This window comes from Pogona vitticeps, chromosome 1 (genome assembly GCF_051106095.1).
Source record: "Pogona vitticeps strain Pit_001003342236 chromosome 1, PviZW2.1, whole genome shotgun sequence".
Classification (NCBI taxonomy): domain Eukaryota; kingdom Metazoa; phylum Chordata; class Lepidosauria; order Squamata; family Agamidae; genus Pogona; species Pogona vitticeps.
In genome coordinates this window covers 77247653-77268010 of record NC_135783.1, presented here as the reverse complement: position 1 = coordinate 77268010, position 20358 = coordinate 77247653, and the positions used below count along the sequence as shown (strand labels likewise).

At 38.5% G+C, this 20358-nt stretch overlaps 1 protein-coding gene across 9 annotated transcripts in view; it reads left to right on the top strand.

Annotated features, from left to right (window-relative positions):
- The window catches only part of UTRN (utrophin), a 431410-nt gene that overhangs the window by 361862 nt on the left and 49190 nt on the right, over positions 1-20358 (top strand). For all 9 annotated transcript variants that reach the window (XM_078383278.1, XM_072995753.2, XM_078383279.1 and 6 more), the window contains 4 exons: positions 5976-6177; positions 13746-13831; positions 16213-16370; positions 17875-18041. In XM_078383278.1, coding sequence (XP_078239404.1) covers positions 5976-6177; positions 13746-13831; positions 16213-16370; positions 17875-18041 — 613 coding nt within the window. The remainder of the gene's footprint in view (positions 1-5975; positions 6178-13745; positions 13832-16212; positions 16371-17874; positions 18042-20358) is intronic.

Genomic DNA, 20358 nt, shown 5'->3' with positions numbered 1-20358 from the left:
AGATTTGATCTCCTTGCAGTCCAGGGGACTCTCAAGAGTCTCCTCCAGCACCACAATTCAAAAGCATCAATTCTTCAGCGGTCAGCTTTCTTTATGCTCCAGCTCTCATTTCCATACATCACTACTGGAAAAACCATAGCTTTGACTATACAGACCTTTGTCGGCAAGGTGATGTCTCTGCTTTTTAAGATGTTGTCTGGGTTTGTCATCACTTTCCTCCCAAGAAGCAGGCGTCTCTTCGTGGATGCTGTCCGCATCTGCAGTGATCATGGATCTGAAGAAAGTAAAATCTGTCACAGCCTCCATACCTTCACCTTCTATTTGCCAGGAGGTGATGGGACCAGTGGCCATGATCTTAGTTTTTTTGATATTGAGCTCCAGACCATTTTTTTCACTCTCCTCTTTCACCCTCATTACAAAGTTCCTTAATTCCTTCTCACTTTCTGCCATCAGAGTGGTGTCATCTGCATATCAGAGGTTGTTGATATTTCTTCCAGCACTCTTCATTCCGGTTTGGGATTCCTCCAGTCCTGCCTTTCGCATGATGTATTCTGCATATACGTTAAATAAGCAGGGGGGCAATATACAGCCTTGTCGTACTCCTTTCCCAATTTTGAACCAATCAGTTGTTCCATGACCAGTTCTAACTGTTGCTTCCTGTCCCACATATAGGTTTCTCATGAGATAAATAAGGTGATCAGGCAGACCCATTTCTTTAAGGACTTGCCATAGTTTGCTGTGGTCCACACAGTCAAAGGCTTTTGCATAGTCAATGAAGCAGAAGTAGATGTTTTTCTGGAACCCTCTGGCTTTCTCCATAATCCGGTACATGTTAGCAATTTGGTCTCTAGTTCATCTGTCCCTTCATCATCCAGCTTGTACTTCTGGGAGTTCTCGGCCCACATACTGCTGAAGCCTACCTTGTAGGATTTTGAGCATAACCTTGCTAGCGTGTGAAATGAGTGCAATTGTACAGTAGTTGGGGCATTCTTTGGCACTGCCTTTCTTTGGGATTGGGATGTAGACTGATTTTTTCCAATCCCCTGGCCACTGTTGAGTTTTCCAAACTTGCTGGCATATTGAATGTAGCACCTTAACAGGGTCATCTTTTAAGATTTTAAATAGTTCCACTGGAATGCCATCACCTCCACTGGCCTTGTTGTTAGACAAGCTTTCTAAGGCCCACTTGACTTCACTCTCCAGGATGTCTGGCTCAGGGTCAGCAACCACACTATCTGGGTTTTCAGGGACATCCAAATCTTCTTCTTCGTGGCCTCTGTGAATGCACACATAATGGGTATTGTCTGCTCCTGCGCTGACTCTCTCGGAAGATTCTATAGCTAAAAGTAACAACACACTATTTTGGGTAGCAGACATCAAAGAACAGCAACAATCCTGGACAATTTCCTCCTTAGATTAATTGACTAGGTGAACTTTTTAGAAATGTTTTTCATTGTACCTAGATATGCTTAGAACTAACATTTTATGTGTATCTAAATATACTTATTCTTAAGAATATTAATAGTTAGAGGTGTATTCTTTGCCTTTGTAGGCTATAACCCTATATTTCTAGGAATGTAACTTTCTGATATTTGACTGTATTTTCCTCCCATATTTTGGATTCAAACAACCTACAACTTAAGTCTTGACACCAGCACGTCTTTTTAAAAGTTACAAGAATGGATTTTGAGTGTTTGTGCCTGCAGTTTTTCCTGCAACTGTAAGATGGCCTTCAATATATTTCAACTTACTGTTTTTGAAATATGGAACCAAGAAGTAATGTACAAATAAAGCTTATTTAGACAAGCTGGAATGGCCTGGAATTATTGCAACTAAAAAAAAAAAAGACTTATCCTCAGATACGCAGAGGAATTTTGAAATGCTTGTCCATGATTGTCTGGTTTCATTGTGAGATTAACCCTTTAATTGCCAGCTATGACAAACTTCCAGTCTTTATCCAGGATGTATGTATATCTCTGTAGGACTCTTGGAGGAGCCGGTATTCTCTTAGGGATCTGTAAATACTTCTTCAATGCTGTGGTCAGCTATATCACAGACATCAAGGTTGTCCCAGCTCTTTGGGTGTGTCTTGGATTGTATAGTAGTTAGATGCAGCTTTTGTATGAAAACAGAGATTTTTCTGAAAAACTTTCCTTGTCAGAGGAACAGAGATGGAAACAATCCAGTGTTAGCTGTTGCAACTGTTCGTCATTGTCATTGTTTAGTTGTGTTCGACTCTTCATGACTCCATGGACCAGAGCACGCCAGGCCCTCCTATCTTCCACTGCCTCCCGGAGTTGGGTCAATTTCATGTTGGTTGCTTCGATGACACTGTCCAACCATCTCATCTCCTTCTCCTCCTGCCGTCACACTTTCCCAACATGAGGGTCTTTTCCAGGGAGTCTTCTCTTCTCATGAGATGGCCAAAGTACTGGAGCCTCAGTTTTAGGATCTGTCCTTCCAGTGAGCACTCAGAGTTGATTTCCTTTAGAACTGATAGGTTTGTTCTCCTTGCAGTTCAGGGGACTCTCAGGAGCCTCCTCCAGCACCACAATTCAAATGCATCAATTCTTCGACGGTCTGCATTCTTTAAGGTCCAGCTCTCACTTCCATACATCATGACAGGAAAAACCATAGCTTTGACTATTCGGACTTTTGTTGGCAAGGTGATGTCTGTGCTTTTTAACATGCTGTCAAGGTTTGTCATCGCTTTCCTCCAAGGAAGCAGGCGTCTTTTAATTTCATGGCTGCTGTCTCCATCTGCAGTGATCATGGACCCCAAGAAAGTAAAATCTGTCACTGCCTCCATATCTTCCCCTTCAATTTCCCAGGAGGTGATGGGGCCAGTGGTCATGATCTTAGTTTTTTGGATGTTGAGTTTCAGGCCATTTTTTGCACTCTCCTCTTTCACCCTCATTACAAGGTTCTTTAATTCCTCCTCACTTTCTGCCATCAGAGTGGTATCATCTGCATGTGTGAGGTTGTTGATATTTCTTCCAGCAATCTTAATTTGGGCTTGGGATTCCTCCAGTCCAGCCTTCCGCATGATGTATTCTGCATATAAGTTAAATAGGTCAGGGGAAAATAGCTAAGTAAGTAAGCCGCCTAGAGTGGTCTTAAGTGACTAGATAGGCAGGATATTAAATAAATAAATAAATAAATAAATAAATAAATAAATAAATAAATAAATAAATAAATATACAGCCTTGTCCATATACAGCCTTAACAGTTGCAACTGTTAGCTAATATTTATTTTCTATCTTCTAAATATGTGTTGCTGTCAAGATGGGACTAGTTGGAAGGAATTTTTTCTTCTTCACGAAAAACAACGTCAACGAGGTTCAACTTTGAAAAGGGTTTTTTCGGGGGGGAGATAGATTATATTTGTAATGTAAGAGAGTTCATACAGTATATTTATTTTTGGAAGATATTGGACTTTAGAGGTTCATATTATCTGTCAAGCTCACTCTTACTGTGTAGTTTTAAGAAGGCAGGGATTTCTTTCAATAGTTATATTTGCCAGGGCCAGCACAGATGATGGATGGATGGATGGATGGATGGATGGATGGATGGGTGGGTGGGTGGGTGGGTGGGTGGGTGGATCTATCTATCTATCTATCTATCTATCTATCTATCTATCTATCTATCTATCTATCTATCTATCTATCTATCTATCTATCTATCTATCTATCTATCTATCTATCTATCTATCTATCTATCTATCTATCTATCTATCTATCTATCTATCTATCTATACCCCACCCATCTAGTCAATTGACTACTCTGGGTGGCTTCCAACATATGTAGTAAAACATTATGAAAATAACAGTGGTATAAACATCAATAATCAAATTATTCAAGATGGAAAATATAAGAAAAAATAAATCAAATAATAACTGGAGGGAAAGCCTGCCTAAACAGCCAGGTTTTCAATTGGCTTTTTAAAATGCCCAGCGAAGGGGCCGCACGGATCGTAGGAGGAAGATTATTCCAGAGGTGAGGAGCAACTGCCAAGAAGGCCTGGTTTCTCTCAAGTTCCCTGTAACTGCAGAACCCTTTAGAAGGACTGTACCTCCAATGATTACCTGAGGCTCTGTGTCTAGCCTGAGGCAGATCAGCATGTTAGGGTGATGAAGGGGAGGAGGAGGAGACATTTTCTGTCTCTATACACTGCTGCAAGTGCTCCCCCCCCCTCTCTCTCTCCTCCTAGGCTTTTACAAAACTAATAGGAACTTCTTCCAAAGAAAGGAACATAAGCAGCATAATATACATGTACCAATAAGGAGAAAATGAAGAACCCCATTCTTATTTTCATTATGATGGGAGAGTATAATACTGATTGGATAAAGAAAAATGGACATCTGTCTCCTAGGATTCCACAGAAGAATAGAATGGGACCTATTTGCATGAAATAAAAATGACAGCATTATGGTTGTTGTGACTGCAGCCTTTTTAGCAATGTCTCTGTTGATCCCCAGTCCTTCTGCGCCTCTATCCTGTACGTCACAAAATGCTCTCCAGTTCCCTACGACTAGTATGCAGTAATTTGTACACATCTGTAAAAATACAACACAGTGAAAAATATGCTAAGAAACTGAGAGTGTATACTAAATTTCCAAGCATTTCTAATGAAAGATATCTCTTAAAATTTGCTGCCATTTGGCTTCTAGCTTAAACTCATTTTATCCCTGTGAAATGTCTGTTTCTATAACTTAAGACCACTTGGGGAAAAATTCACGATCAGCTATTTTCTTCTGTCTCATTGTCTAGATGATAATTAGTTCACCATAATTGCTATTATAGCTGAGTGTAGTTTTCTGAATTGGCACACAGCCTTGTCATCATTCAAGAGAAAAATATCATAGCAGAAATGTGAGATTCTATAAGCCTTTCCCTGCATATGGCATGGTTCCATCATTGTTCCTTCTAGATTCATGAAGTTATTTTTAAATGGTGCATTTGCCTGCACGGTCTATCCAGCACTATTAGGCGTAAGTGCAATAAAATGGCTCCTATTTAGATTTATATTGAATCATGAAGTTAAATGCTTACTTTTTGCACTGGGAAGTCCTCATCGCTGTTCTAGTTGAACCTATACTTGGCTCAGATTGTAACTCTGAATATCATCTGGAAACTGGGACTTCTTCCTTGGCACCAAACCTATGACTGAATGGGGCATTCAAGATGGCAGGGAGATCTGGTGGAGAACCTCTGAAAATGAATTCACTTCCTTGAATGCTGATACTTCTATTGAATAGTCAAAGACAACAGCTTAGTTACTTTGTTTTGAACCAGTGAAAGCTTTTGGTGTTTTCAAAAATGTTAGTGTACCATGCATAGCACAGGCCAATCCCGTAGTTAATCACTGGATAAATTTGGTTATCTGTTGTTTCCCAGTGAAAAGAGCCAGGTGAGGTAGCAGTCTAAACTAGGAAAGGCAATTCCTAGTCATAGATGTTATTTAGGCTTCCAGCAATAAAGCTGAGTCCAGGAGTGTCACCGCGCAACACCATGGATTTGTTTGTTAAAGGAGAGTGCAGTCACATCCAGTATGGACTGAACATCTCTCTCCCCAGATAAACCACCACTTGCCCAGAGGTCCTCCATTTTGTCATACTGGCCATCATGTAGACTGAAATGCTAACCATTACTTTATGAATTTTTATTTTTTTTAACCCTAGGCTTTCTGTCAAAACCTCTTTTATTTTATTCAGTCACCAAATCTCATTTAACATTGCAAGCTGGAGAATAGGAATACTTCTTCAGTCCTAGTAAAGCTGGGCATTAAAAGCTACGTAGACATATAATTACAACATTTAGCACCATTATGGATTATCATCTGTTTATAGTTAGAGGTAAACTGTAGGAGGAATCTTCTGACCATCAAGGCTTTTGTATAATAAATCAGAGAAGTAGACTTTTATGAAGTGAAGTGCCATTAATTCTGCTTTTCTTCTCCTATATTGTTTTGACAGTGGACCTACTGGACTTAAATGCCACAAATGAAGCTTTCAAACAGCACAAATTGAACCAAAATGACCAACTCCTCAATGTTCAAGATGTAGTCGGTTGTCTCACTACAATTTACAGTGGATTGCAAGAGAAGCACAAGGACTTGGTGAATGTTCCGCTTTGTGTAGATATGTGTCTCAATTGGCTGCTGAACGTTTATGATACGTAAGTAAGATATGTCAAGCACTGAACAAACATTGCTTGCAGTTCAGTACTGCTGAGTCCATGAGTGTGGAACACTACTTTTCTGTCTGCTGTTATGGAAAGTATAAAATGCACATCCACTCATATATCTTTCCTTCCTGAGGTCAATAACAGGAAACAAGTGCTTGTAAGAGCATTGAAATATCATGTTCTCCACGTTTCAGCAATAGCATGTGTGGCTGGGAACAGAAGTGTAGGACAGAATGTTCATTGTGATCCTATGGTAGTTGTGGAACTCAGGAAATCCTTATTTATTAGTCGCTTTGCTTTGTGTGACACACACTTCTGTTGCACTCTGTTATTAGCCTTGTGCTCTTTCCTTATAGAATGCAGCAACATCTCTGTAAGATGTGGAGTCACTTAATAAGTGCATGAACATTGTACTTGCACTGCATAAGTTCAACCCATAAGTCATTATCTATTTCTGAGGCATAGAGGTCAACACTGCAGATCTTTCAAATACCAGTGACTGCTCTGCTTCTTGACTTCAACAATATCCTAGTGCACCTATTCAGAAAATTTGTGCAAAATGAGATTAGGTCTAATAACTTAGGACAGTGCAAAATTACATAATTCAGAGCATGTGTTCCTTCTTCATGAGCCCATACTTCAAGAACAAGAGAGTTACATACCAAGAAGGAATCCTCAGTCTGAACACTTAAGTTCACTAAAGAGAAAAACAGAAAGGAAGAAGGCAAGCAATTGCTATTTGTATAAAATATATTAAAACACGAATTTGTAGAAAGACCTCACTGGACCTCAATGTCCCGGTAGTTGCATTACAACTTTTATTTAGTAAGTCTAAAATTATTACATAGAGGTATCTGAGTGACCCCTGAAATTATGCATTTGGAGATTATTTGCTGGAGTAAGAAATGCATCATAGAAATATTAGGAGAGTTTGGACACTGCTTTTGAAAGGAAAGATGTAACTTTTTAGAGCAAGAGTACTACTCTAAAATGAGAAGTCAGTTGTTGTGTCCAGTGTTGTACAGTGTCCTGTGGACATGAAAACTGTGCTTATTATTTTCCCATTATCTTGTTACTGAATATCAAGCTGGCAATATATTCTTACATATTTTAAACATCAAACAAGAAGCAAGTTTTACTAGTTCAATCTTGTTGCAGTATGCAGTTTAAGGATTATTGTTTTCAGTGAAGTGCAATGCAAGGTGGGCAAAGTGTGGTCTGTTGGCCACATGTGCCTCCCCCAGGGAATTTTGCTACCCCCAGGCCACCCCAAAGCTCCCCAAGTTCAAAACATACATACTTTCTTTGACTAAAAAGGTGGGGAGGGGGGCTCTAAGAATAGCAGTTTTCTATTCCTGCTGTTCCTGGATCCAGGACCTTCAGCAGATAATACAGGTCAATCCCAATGTCTCAGCCTGACCAGCCTCTTATTTTAAGAATAATGTAAGGAGAAGGAAGGCCATGTACAGTGCCTTCAGTTCAGTGGAGGAAAAACAGGATATAACTGTACCCAAGAAATATAATCATGTATTTCATCCGGGCAGGGCTTGGAAAAACTCCTGCTTGAAGGCCTGGCTGATCATGTTGTCAGTACTGTACAGACAATACAAATTAAACAACCCAGTGGACTGATGGGATAAAGCAGCTTTCTTTATTCTACATGTAAAGCACAGTTCACCCAGAAATTTTATTGCTGCAAAAATAATTTAAAATTTAAGGAAATAAAAACATCAAAAGTACATTATGGGTGAGGTATATAGAAGAAAAGTAATAATGCAGATCGATTTGGAAACCCAGTGTTGCCAGTACTCATTGACATTAGGTCTGTGCAAGGTCCTCGGCTTGTTAACAAGAAAGCTAACATTGAGGAGGAGGCTTTGGCACACACCTGCTATAAGCCCTGCCTCCAGTGTCTCTCTGTCCCTAGTCATCCTAAAGTGAACAGATTGATATGAAGAATTCACTTTTCATCAAAGATACACATCTAAGAGCTGCCAGTATATCTTCCAATACTCCAGTGTCTGTATCTTGCTTTTTGCCCTGATATGAACAGTCACAGTGCCTGCTTACGAGAAATATGTATGCGAGACTTGAATTTTGGCATTCCTCTAACTCCCAGACATATTGTGATTTTCCTTCCTTCCTTCCCTCCCTCCCTTCCTTAGCTTATTTTATCCCTTATCTGGAGAGCTCTCAAATTACAAGCAACTTTATCCTGATGATATTGCAGATGGCCTTAGTTCGTCTCTAATTCATCACTTAACATTTCCATGGCATGTATCACTGACATATACAATTTTTGAAAAAATTGACCCACCTACAAAAGCCATCTGTTTTTTCTCATGCTATTAATCTGGAATGTAATTAACATCGGAGACTGAAGAAACATTTTCTGTACAACATGCTTACTGATGTTTATGACCTTTGTAAGACATTAGATGAAAACAATTGACAGCAGCACCTATTGTATCTTAAATTTATGTCACATTAAAAATTATTTATTCCTTGTATTAGGTCAATGAGCAGAACAGGAATGAACTCTAATATCTTTGAACTTTAGTTTTTCAAGGACGCAAAGGTTATATGATTGATTAACATCTGCTCTGCAAATATATTTCATCCTTAAAACATTACCCCCACAAATAATTTATCAGAAATATTATGTCTATTATATTGAAAATACAAGGTCGGTTAAAAAAAGAGCATGCAGAAAGTTGCTGACAGAAGCTCACTCACCTGCCTCTTTGCTTTGGCAGCTCTGCTCATGGAAATTGCCTCCTGAATTTTACTTCTCTGTTCACATCTCCTCAGCTTTGATGGCACTACAATCCATCCATTGCGCAGAATTCTTTGACTTCCAGGAGGAGTATTTTTCAGGGTGAGGGAAGGAGCAAGAAAGTTAGCCTCTGTCAGTCTCTCTCTGCAAACTTTTCCGAAGCGCCCCATCTTTACAACTGATATAATTCAGGAGATTGAAGCACAGGGTTTGCCAGGGCCAAGGTGTTCAAATCCCGGCTGCGCCTCCCAGGAAAGGGGCTACATGAGATCACATGGGGCATGTGTGGCTAATTGGGTTATGTGCCCTGCCACCTGTGTAGCCTGGTGTGAGCTATCTAGTCCCAGAGTGCTACCAGAAGGAGGGACTAGTAAACCATTTCTGACTTCTTAATACCCAGCAATCAGTGTTGGTTGGATGGCACTTACGTATTAATATTATCCCATCATTTATGGGCAGAGAACAAACTTTATTAAAGAGATAGAGGGACTTAAAAACCTAGTTAATAGTTACTATATCCTTTGAGCTGAAGATCTGAGGAAGCAGATTGTATTACCAATAACTCATTCTTAAATCTATTAAGCATTTGTAGGTAGGAAGCCATTGTGCGATGTCCCATGGCGACTGGGATACTGAGTGCATAGTTGCCATTGATCTCAACAAAGAAAGTTAGGCATAAAAGCATGGGAGGCTAAGTAGGAAGCATACGGAGCTGGGACAAAGAAGGAGTTCTAGAAAAAAAGATGGAGAAAGAAAAGGAAGTGGAACGAGGAGAAAAGAGTTTGAAGAACCATGTGATATTGGGAATACACAGTGGGGAACAGAAAGAAAACTGGCTCAATTAACAGAATCACCTGCAGTGGGATGTAATTTCAAGTATCCTTTAAGAGCTGTAGCCTACAGATAATGCCAAAGCCATGTCTGGAATGCAGGTGCTACCATCTTATCTCCCTGGCCCTGTGCCTGTTTATTTGCGGAACCATTTTTCTGTGTTGTGCACAGCTCTGAATAAGCACCCTCAGCCCCTTGACGAAATTGTTTTGCAGTTTCTTCTTGCCCTTCCCATATTCTTAATTTAGGGCCAAAGTTGACAAAGAGATCAATGACTGGATCTATGGACATTTCTAACTCTTTCCAAAAAAGAGGTGGTATATTTTTCCCATGAGCTAATAGTAGCATTTCCAGGAGAAGGAAGTTCAGATCATAGGTTGAAAAGTTTAACCTGTTTCCCACAGTGTTGTGGTCTGATTTCCTAGGGTTGCTTTTAAGCATAAACAGGAAGGTTGGGATACATCATTATGAATCTCCCACATCTTTGTAAAGTTTGATCCTGAGACTACTGTTTTCAAGTTCCTCTCCTTCAGGAGCACAAAACACGGGAGTTGGAATGCTGAGCTATTTCTGCAGTGGCCTGAGAATTTGTATATCTCAACACCTGATGGAAAACAGTTGTGGATTATGGCCATGCAAAATTCTCTTTAAGGAAATCCATAGCATAGTTCCACATAGGGATCAAGTAATGGTTGACCTCACTTGAGCTGTACTTCAGAAATGTGTAAGTGTTTTATTTAAGTGGTTGAAGATGGAATGAAATAAGCTGATGGTGCAGTTAAGAGAAGGATACAAGATAGGGGATAGATTCAGACTTTCAACAGTTAGGGGAAAGATTAGGAATGTGTATTATAGTACTGAATTTCTATGGGAGATGTAGTATGGTTTTCTAATCATCATTTGCTCCCCATATCTGTAGGCTACCCATGTTGATAGTCTGTCTTGTGTTTAGGCACTAGTAAGATAAATATTTCATATAACATCTCATATAACTTTGATGCACAATTAGGCAAAAGGTAAGGATATATGCCAAATAAGTTATACTCTCTGCGTGTGATGCTTGAGAAATATGGAGACATGTTCATTCTCCTACATCAGTGGTTCCCAGCCTTGGCTCCCTAGATATTATTGGACAGCAACACCTGATGGAAAACAGCTGATATAACAGAAGCCTCCACCACGAGCTGTTCTGGCCAGAATTTCTAGGACTTACAGTCCCATAACATCTGGGTACCCAAAATTGGAAACCATTGCCCTAGTTTTAAAGTCATGGCCAAAAATACTGGCACTCTTGCAATTCTGTCAGAAAATGCATCCCTTCTCTCAGAAAATTGTTGCAGTTGCAAATATATAGTATAATGAATGATTCCCAGAAAGAGAGACATTTTTGTGCAAAACAGTAAGAGAGATCCTGTCTGTAAGTCTTAAAGACTTGGGATGTTGTGATTCTAATCCATGGTTATTTATTTATTTATTTTTATTTAATTTATATGCCGCCCACACTACCCAGGGGTCTCTGGGCCGCTTACAACAATTAAAATACAACAAAAATATATACTCTAAAATTGCCTTTAGGACCCACGGTTGATATTATTTCAATTAAAAGCCTTCTGGAACAGGAATGTTTTGACCTGGTGCTGAAAAGTCATCAGCATTTCTGCTAGACAAATTCAATTGGGAGGGCATTCCATAGTCTGGGGACAGCTGCCGAAAAGGCCCTTTGTCTACAAGCCATCCCTCTTATCTCCTTGACGGAGGCTCTCTCAAAAGGGCCCCCTGGCTAGATCTTAATAGCAGGGTAGGTTCATATGGAAGGAGGCGGTCCTTCAAGTATCTAGGGCCCAAGCCGTTTAGGGCTTTATATGTCAAAACGAGCACTTTGAATTGGGCTCGGGCAGCAACTGGTAGCCAATGTAATTTAAACAGAATTGGCTTGATGTGTTCCCTAGCAGCCCCACTGCTTTAACACTGTGGATACGGCGGAAAGAAGCCAATGTGGGTGTTGTAAAATGTTCTTATTCGGAATTACTTCTAAATTAAAATAATACATGCATGAAATAATACATAATTTAAGCTGGAATTATTGTGTTGGTTCCTAAGGCTGTCTTCTATAAATAGAAAATCCTTGGATTCCAGCAGATGTGTAACTGAATGAAAATGATGGTAGTCATGAGAATTTTTCCTGTCATGCTCTGTAGTCAACTAGGTTGCCTCCAGGCTGTTCCCTAAGGTGTGTCAGACTTTTTTTAAAAGCTTCTTGGTATGTGCATGAAGCAGGGAATAGGTCACAATCCTGAAACATTATCTTTTTGTGAGTAGAATTCTGGGTCCAACCCTTTATATATAGTAGTGTTTGAGTAAATCAGAATATTGCTTAATCTGTAGATTGCTTTTTTTTTCTTTCTTGGATAGTGTGCAACAAACTACTGTGCAATAAAAGGCCTTCATTCTGATGGTTTAGTCCTCCTATGGGGAAAAAAAACAATTGCTGTCTTTGGTGACCTATCAATTTGAATTTGCAAAAATATTGTACATATTTGGCTCACTGATACAGAGTTATAGGATAAAGGATCCTGCAAGTATAGATAAAGCAGCAGATTTTATAATCCTGTCTTTCCTTGGCTGTAGGAAGCCAATTAATCGTAAGTCATGACATTGTAAACACAAATAGAGATTATGCAGTAAATCTTGCCTATAATATATATGTATTTTCTTGTGCCAATTAAAACAGAGCAATAACATTGTGGTAGCATGGATTCAAAGACTGTCATAATACATAATGGGTTTTAATAATACTCTTGGGTTTTATTTGTTTGTACTGGCAGCACAATACCAGCTGAGACTCACATCCATTGAAACATGGTATTCAAGAGCCGATAATTATTTTTGTTACAGATTATGGTTTTTCTTCCAGTTTGTAAAATATAAATAGCCTTTGTAATTAGCTGATTCCTTAAAAAAAAAGAAATTAAGCATTTTGTAAAGAACTTGTGGTTAGAGCCATGACTGAGAAAAGCACACCTGCACTTGGAGGTGTTCCTGACATTGCCATCTCCATGTTAGATTATACCTCCTCTGGAAAGCATATTTCTTCCAGAAATTGCCTAGAAGCATAAAAAGTTATTTGTAAATTTAATATAAAAAGACATTCTGAGAAAACTGGTTTTTGTCACTGCTCGGTCTTATGCAGCTTCTTATTAAAATGGTGAGCTGCTTTTTAAGCCGAAATAGGTTTAAAAAGCAGTGTGCGATTTTTCCCCCCTGTGGAATAAAAATAGCACCTAGAATTATGAGTATCAGGGGAGTGCATAGACATATAAATCTGAGAGAAGGAGCTTGTAAAACCTTCAAAAGATATTTTGAAATTTCTAAGTTTACTACTCTCTCAATTTCACAGGTTTTATTCTATTAAAATACAGTAAATGTCAAGGAGTGTTTTTCCATATGGTTGTCATATCACACATCCTTTGTTGACCATTAGGCTTTCAGGTATTAAAAGTCACACTGCCTGAATAAAAAGGACACACTGCAATAGCTCTCTGTGTTTCTGACTTTTATACCCTGTATATATCAAAGTATTTTAAAGCACAGATTAGGCAAACAATCTTTTGAAAAATATTAATCTACCTCTAAATAGTATAACTTGAGTCTACCATAGTCAATATCTCATACTGTGTAATGTGCCTCCCAGCTGTGCGCAAACCGTATGTATCACATTATTAGAACATGCTGTGATGCTACACTCCTGTACTTGAATATATTACAATTAATTTGACATGTTTATACATAAAGTAAATATTTTGTGCTAGTACTGAGGAACATTTGTAAAAGAGATTTATTGATATGATTAGCAGCTAATGTCTGAGAATTAAAATACACCAGGTATTCTTGGCAGCATTTGGGGAATTTGAATTATCCTCCTACCTAGTGTTTTACTTTGTTTTCTTAATAGTGGTCGGACTGGAAAAATCAGAGTGCAGTCTCTGAAGATTGGCTTAATGTCTCTTTCTAAGGGCCTTCTAGAAGAAAAATACAGATGTGAGTATACTTTCCGTATTGTGTTCTTTATTTACCCAAAACATACATGGTTCAGGCTTATTCTAGCAAAAGAAGTGACAGTGAACTTTCTAGCTGTCATTGGCTTTTATAGTGACATGGATGGAGGGGAACTACAGGTGACACACATTCCAGCAGAAACTACCAGAGATGCTAGCTGGCTTGGGTGGAAGTCTGGAAATGTTAATTATTCAACACAATTTAGAATAATTAGTTCTTTGTTGTGATATACATCATAAACTAAACACGTGTGTGTGTGTTCAGTTTATGGGAGCAGTAAGCAGTAAAGAGTGAACCAGAGTTAATTGGAGAAGGTGTATGTGTCTGATAACACTATTGCAGAGGTGTGTGCCACTGTACTCCTCGTCAGTTAAATAAGGTGACTTTTCAGCGCAATTTTGTTCTGATATTTGAACTTGAGGAATGCTCTAACTTCAGTTTCCACCAAGTAACTATTTAGATACAAGATGCTGTGAACATATATTGCCCAATACCAGAAGTACCAAGCTCGAAGTAGATTAGATGTGGAATCCATTGAGTTGCCGATTTGCTTAGAAATTACTTAAGTGTGTAAAAGTTCCCTACCTCCCATCACCACCCAGGTACCTGTAACATCCTTGTTGCTTCTTGTCTGGTCACTGTCCGGAATTATGCTATTGTAAGGGAAGTGTAATATTTTCCAGTACACAATAAAATCAAAACTGAAAATCATATTTCTCCCTAGGATGGCAGATAGATCATAATTGATATGATGTATAGTTTTCTTTTTGCTGACTGGATAGCTTAGTCAGTTAGGTATCTGGCTGTGGAGCCAGAGATTGGAAGTTCAGTTCCCCATTGTGTCTCCTGCTAGTACAGCCAGCCTGTGTGACTGTGGGCAAGCTACACATACCCAGGGTGCCCCCAGCAGGAGGGAATGGTAAACCTCTTCTGAGTACTATCTGTCTAGAAAATTCTGGAACATGTCTCCTTAAGTCAGAATTGACTTAATAACACATCATCACCATCCTCATTATTATTATATTTCAGCTTTGTCACATTTAATTCAATAGCTATAATATAATTTTTGGCAAGGAAATCTGAAGGAAATTTTGAAAATACAACAGAAATTGAGTTTGAGCTCCGAGATAAATGTATTTATCCATTTAGCAAAGTGTCTCTAAACTACCCCTCTATGTTATGGATACTAGGGCAGTGTGCAGAGGCACAGGCAATTAGCCATACAAAATGAAACAAGAATAATGACCAAACTAATCATGAATAGTCTCTCAAGAACCTGAGGTAATGATCCTGTGTTCCTTTTTACAAACCACGTTTTTATTTTTTGCTTTATAGAAGAAGAATTACAAGAAGCATTTAAGTGGAATTTGCTATTTAATACAGATGCTGTCTTATTAATACAGATATTGTGAGTTTGTGTGAGCCACAGAGTAGAACAATATGTTACTGTTTGTTGTTTTACTTCAAAATGTTCCTTACATTTAAAAAAGATCAATTTCTTTCAAAATCTCCCATTTCTTTGCTAAAACACTGAAACCCCAAATATGCTTTATATCTTGTTGCATAATGAAAGTCTGTTCTTCTGAGCCATGTTATATATCTTCTTCCCCTTGGGTACTATGTTTTGTGAATGAATAAGCTAATGCAAGTGGAATATTTTCTGATATATTGGATTTCAAAATAAATGGCATAAATTGTTTCTTAACTTCCACTGTTGCAAGGCTTTTTCAAAGATTAAGAATTTAAAGAAATGACGACAATCCCAAAGTGTCTCTACAGATTTATAGCTATGATATAGAAACAAAATTTGTGATGCCCTTGCTTGTGGGAGGTGTGGAATCTCATATTATGTATTATCACAGCCCAATACATTTCCCAGTGTATTTGTAACCAACATTCACAAGAGAACACCTGTTTTAATCTATTTTAATTAACAATGACGGCAATGTGGGTTCAAGAGGCAAAAGAAGACCCTAGCTGAGCCCTTCCTTCTCTCCAAATTTAGAGTAGAATATTAAGAAGGAGAAGTTGCAGACAGATTGTACTGAAAACAGTAACTAGTAATACCAGTGTTTTCAGTCATGTGGTTTACCTTATTGTAAATGATTGTCAGTAGGGGAGATAGCAAAAATTAATCTGTAGCAGAACAAGTATTTTGATTGTACTGTAGGTGTGGAAATGTAATATAATCCAGATTCTCAGGTTAGCACTTCTAATATACCTACTAAGAAATAATTCTATGCTTTGAAGTTACCCTGGAACCACAAAAATGTTGAGCATGTGCAGAAAATAGAGTTCCTGCTAAAATTATTAATCTAAAAATAAAAAGAGATAGCTTTTTCTTTTCTTGGTTTTAATTCCAGATCTCTTCAAGGAAGTAGCAGGGCCTACAGAAATGTGTGACCAGAGGCAGCTTGGCTTATTGCTTCATGATGCTATTCAAATCCCACGGCAGCTGGGTGAGGTAGCTGCTTTTGGAGGTAGCAATATTGAACCCAGCGTCCGTAGCTGTTTCCAACAGGTAATAATTTCGACTTGCATTCACTTCTGGCTGCTTTAAACATATGACATTCAGAAATGCTCATTTAAGCCATTTCTCGCAGTCATGGACACTGCCTCTTTTAAAGAAACAAGAAAATCATAATAGGGGTATTAGAGCTACCTGCAAATTAGCCATCCAGATAATTATTAAAGTCATTCATCTGTAAAGTCAGGGTAAAAGAAATGGTGTTATTACTTTGTGATATATAAATTATGAATTGCTCTTGCTTTTTTAAAATAATAAAAAAGAAAAGAAAGCTAGACCTTAAACAATAACTCAGAAATTGCTTTGTGAATGCTTCTCATGCGTGCGAGAGCTGGAATTTTCACAGGGAGGTGCTGCAAAAGCCAAGCAGAAGTGTTTGTGTTTGTTGTTCCATTTTATGCAAAATAAGAATTACGGCTCAGTAGAGTACAGTAGCTTGTTCCAATGATTTCTTAGCCACACAAGCTGTGTATTCAGGCATTCAAAATCAACAAGTGGAAGCAGGGGGCAGTTTCTGTACATTTGGTCTGTTTCTGTGGAGTCAGCTTCAGATCTGATTGCATTCAGAGTGGAGGTCTGAATGGGCACTCTGTTCAGCAAGGTGATCATAGATGTCTCAACAAAGTAAGGAGCACTAGCTATCGCAGAACTGGTCACATGGGGATTTCTGAGCTTCTGCAAAAATCTGATGCTCTCTCCCATAGGAAAAAAGTTACCAGGGAAGGAGGCTTTCTCATGCACTCCCCACTTCATTCTTCAGGCATTCAGGCTGAACACATGAACAGCTTTCACAAAGGGGAAAAGGGGTGCCAGCTGGCTGGATAACTCAGTAGTTTAGATATCTGGCTGTGGAGACAGAAGTTGAGAATTCGATTCTCCGTGGGCCCAGTTCCAGGGTGCTACTAGAAAAAGGGAATACGTAAACCACTTCTAAGTATTCTCTATATAGAAAACTCTGGAAAGGGTCGTTGTAAGTCAGAATTGACTTGAAGGCACATGATGATGATGATGATGAAAACATTGCCTGCCTCTTTCTATATATAGAAGCCAATTGGGCTGGCTGTTGAATTGTACTTCAACTCTGGTAACACTTGAAGATTGCAAACCAGTTTAAGGGGTAGAGGAGAAAGAGTACTCCAAGATAATGCTCGTGGTACTCAAGAGGAATGGCTGAGAGACTACCATTGCTTCCGTCCAACATCTGTGTCTCCTGAGACAGTTACGTTATTCTAATCCATCTGAACAGGGCTGCAGTATCACAAGCTTGTTGCATATACTGGTTTAAGAAACTTGTTTCCTGTGCACTGGATCATTAGCTTAAAGGACTATGATTTCTGCCCCCTTTTACTTCATTGAATGTTAGTGGCAGTAGCATTTTCATGAGTTGTGTGTTAGCCTAATTGTTTTCTCACCTGGAACGAATCAACAATAGAACATCCTCTTTCTGAAAATAGTGTAGTTAAAAAATGAATATTAAAATATTTTTTTAACTTACCAGAATAACAATAAGCCAGAAATTGGTGTCAAAGAGTTCATAGACTGGATGCGTCTGGAGCCTCAGTCAGTGGTGTGGCTGCCTGTTCTGCACCGAGTGGCAGCTGCAGAAACAGCAAAGCATCAGGCTAAGTGCAACATCTGCAAGGAATGCCCAATTGTTGGTTTTAGGTAAGCCTCCCTTGTCTTCTCTGTTTTGCCCTAGTAATGTGATTGATTGATTGTATGTCTCTACTTCGCTCCAGATGTTCTGCTATGTATTATCACGTTAGTTGTCATCTGAGGTAAGGGAGATGTCTCACCTGACCACGTTGTCTCATTCTGTGTGCAGTGAGCTGTAGGATATCTTTTCTGTACAGCATCATTCAAAATGCTGGGTTAGACAATTGCTGGAGGACAAATATTTTTTCCTTGATGATGACTTTAGGGATGTCAATTTTGCAGCTTCACAATCTCTAAGAAAGGGAAAATGGCTAATTCTTATTCTCTCCTTAAGATTTTCTTACAATACAGTCTCTCTGGAGAGTAATGTTTTGGGAAATTTTGAAGAAGAAAGCATCTAATCCTGTGGGACACCCAAAGTATAATTTGCATAACATTCCTAGTGAATTTAAAGTCCATATAAAGAGTAGATTTGTATTACTAAATTCAGTTGACTTTGAACCAGAAGAACTGTGGGTTGAAAAAAGGGGTATTATCAAGGAAAAATTCTCATAGTACAAACAGAACTGTTACAATAATGAGTGCAAAATAAATAAAGAACAACCGGGGGAAAAGAAATCTCTTCCATTAATTCAAAAAAAAAAAATGAAGTAAAATTTGAACCAAGATTAGGGATGCTGAAAGGCCAGTAAAGAAGTATCTTCATTGTATCCCGGTAAGATAATACAGTATTAGTTATAAGCAGTATACTAAAGAACTATATAGAAGAGATGCAAGAATGATAGATTCCTTTGAAGAAGAATCCTGGGATGAAGAACTTGCGGTTTTAGAAAGCAAAGTGAAAGCTGTTATAGTAGAGACTGAATCTTTCCAAATCCTAACAAGAATATGTATATAAATATGGAACATAAATCAATCCAAATCCTAACAAAAATATACAAATATATATAGAAGACAAAACAGTTACTCATAATCTAGAAATATTTAATGTACCTTCCAATCCCCAAGAAAGGAGATGCCAAAGTGTCATAATTTTAAAATTATTGCATTAGTTTCCCATGCAAGCAAACTGATGCTCAACATTTTGTAACAGACAATTTTACCATACATGTAAACAAGTGATGCCCAGTGTTAAAACAGGATTCAAACAAGGAAGAGGCACTAGAAGTCAAATTGTCAATATGTTGGCTACTGGAGTGTGTCAAAGAATTTCAGAAGAAAATCACTCTGTGCTTAATAGATTACAGCAAAGCCTTTTTACCATGTGGCCCATGTTTTTTAAATGCTACAATTTATCGCCCAGATGTGTATCCTATATTCAGGGCATGAATCAATTGTTAGGATGAAATATGGAGAAACCGAATTATTTCCCATAAGCAAAATTGTCAGACAAGGATGTATTTTATCCCCTTGTCTGTTCACTCTGTATGCCAAACATATTGAGAACACCTCATTCTCAGTGTATTCATGGGCAAAGTAAGCCCGCTCTCATGTCTGATGAAGTGGACTTGTTAATGAAAGCTCACATTAATATAGAGCAGTTAGTCTTCAAGGTGCCACAACATTTTTGTCTTTATATTTTATTTTTCTTTTGTTTGGGCCTGATAGAATGTCAGGTATTAATTAGTCATAACTCCAAATTTTATAAATATAATCAACATCTTGGATCAGGCCCTGGGGGGGGCGGAATTAGGAAACCAGGACAAATCTGTAGTGACTAGTGTTATCAGTCCTCCTCTTTGCCCTCTTCAACAGATAGATAACCTTCCAATTGACTTTCAAGGCAACTGCACAGATAGTGCGCAATAGTAATTTATCAGAGAGGTTACCAGCTCATGTTTATCAGTGGACAAATAATTATTTTCCAACCCATCTGATGATGCTGTCTAAATATGTCTTTGGATATAAGGCAGAGTGTGATTTATCATTAGCCCCAGAAACTTTGCAGACTACAGGGAAAGAGGGGGCTTGGGACTGCATCAAATAGAGAAAATGGTTCTCTCTTATCTCCTGCCAGTGGCAATGTCCTAAACCTGAGACTTTCTAAAACAATGTAGGAAGAAGAACATAAGTTTATACTATCAACCAGTGTGCAGAATGGGATCCTTCTCATTGTGAGAGACCAGAGATAACTGTCAATGTTGCTTAGAGAAAGTTGATTCACTGTTACCATACAAAAGTTCGCTGAATTAATAAGCATCGATTAAAGATGTCCTGTCTGACACAGATGTAACACAAGGATGTATAAAGCAACTAAAAGGAGCACCTCAGAAGGAAGTGGCTGGCAGCTAACAGAATTATTTATTGATCCTTAAATGTGTTTGGA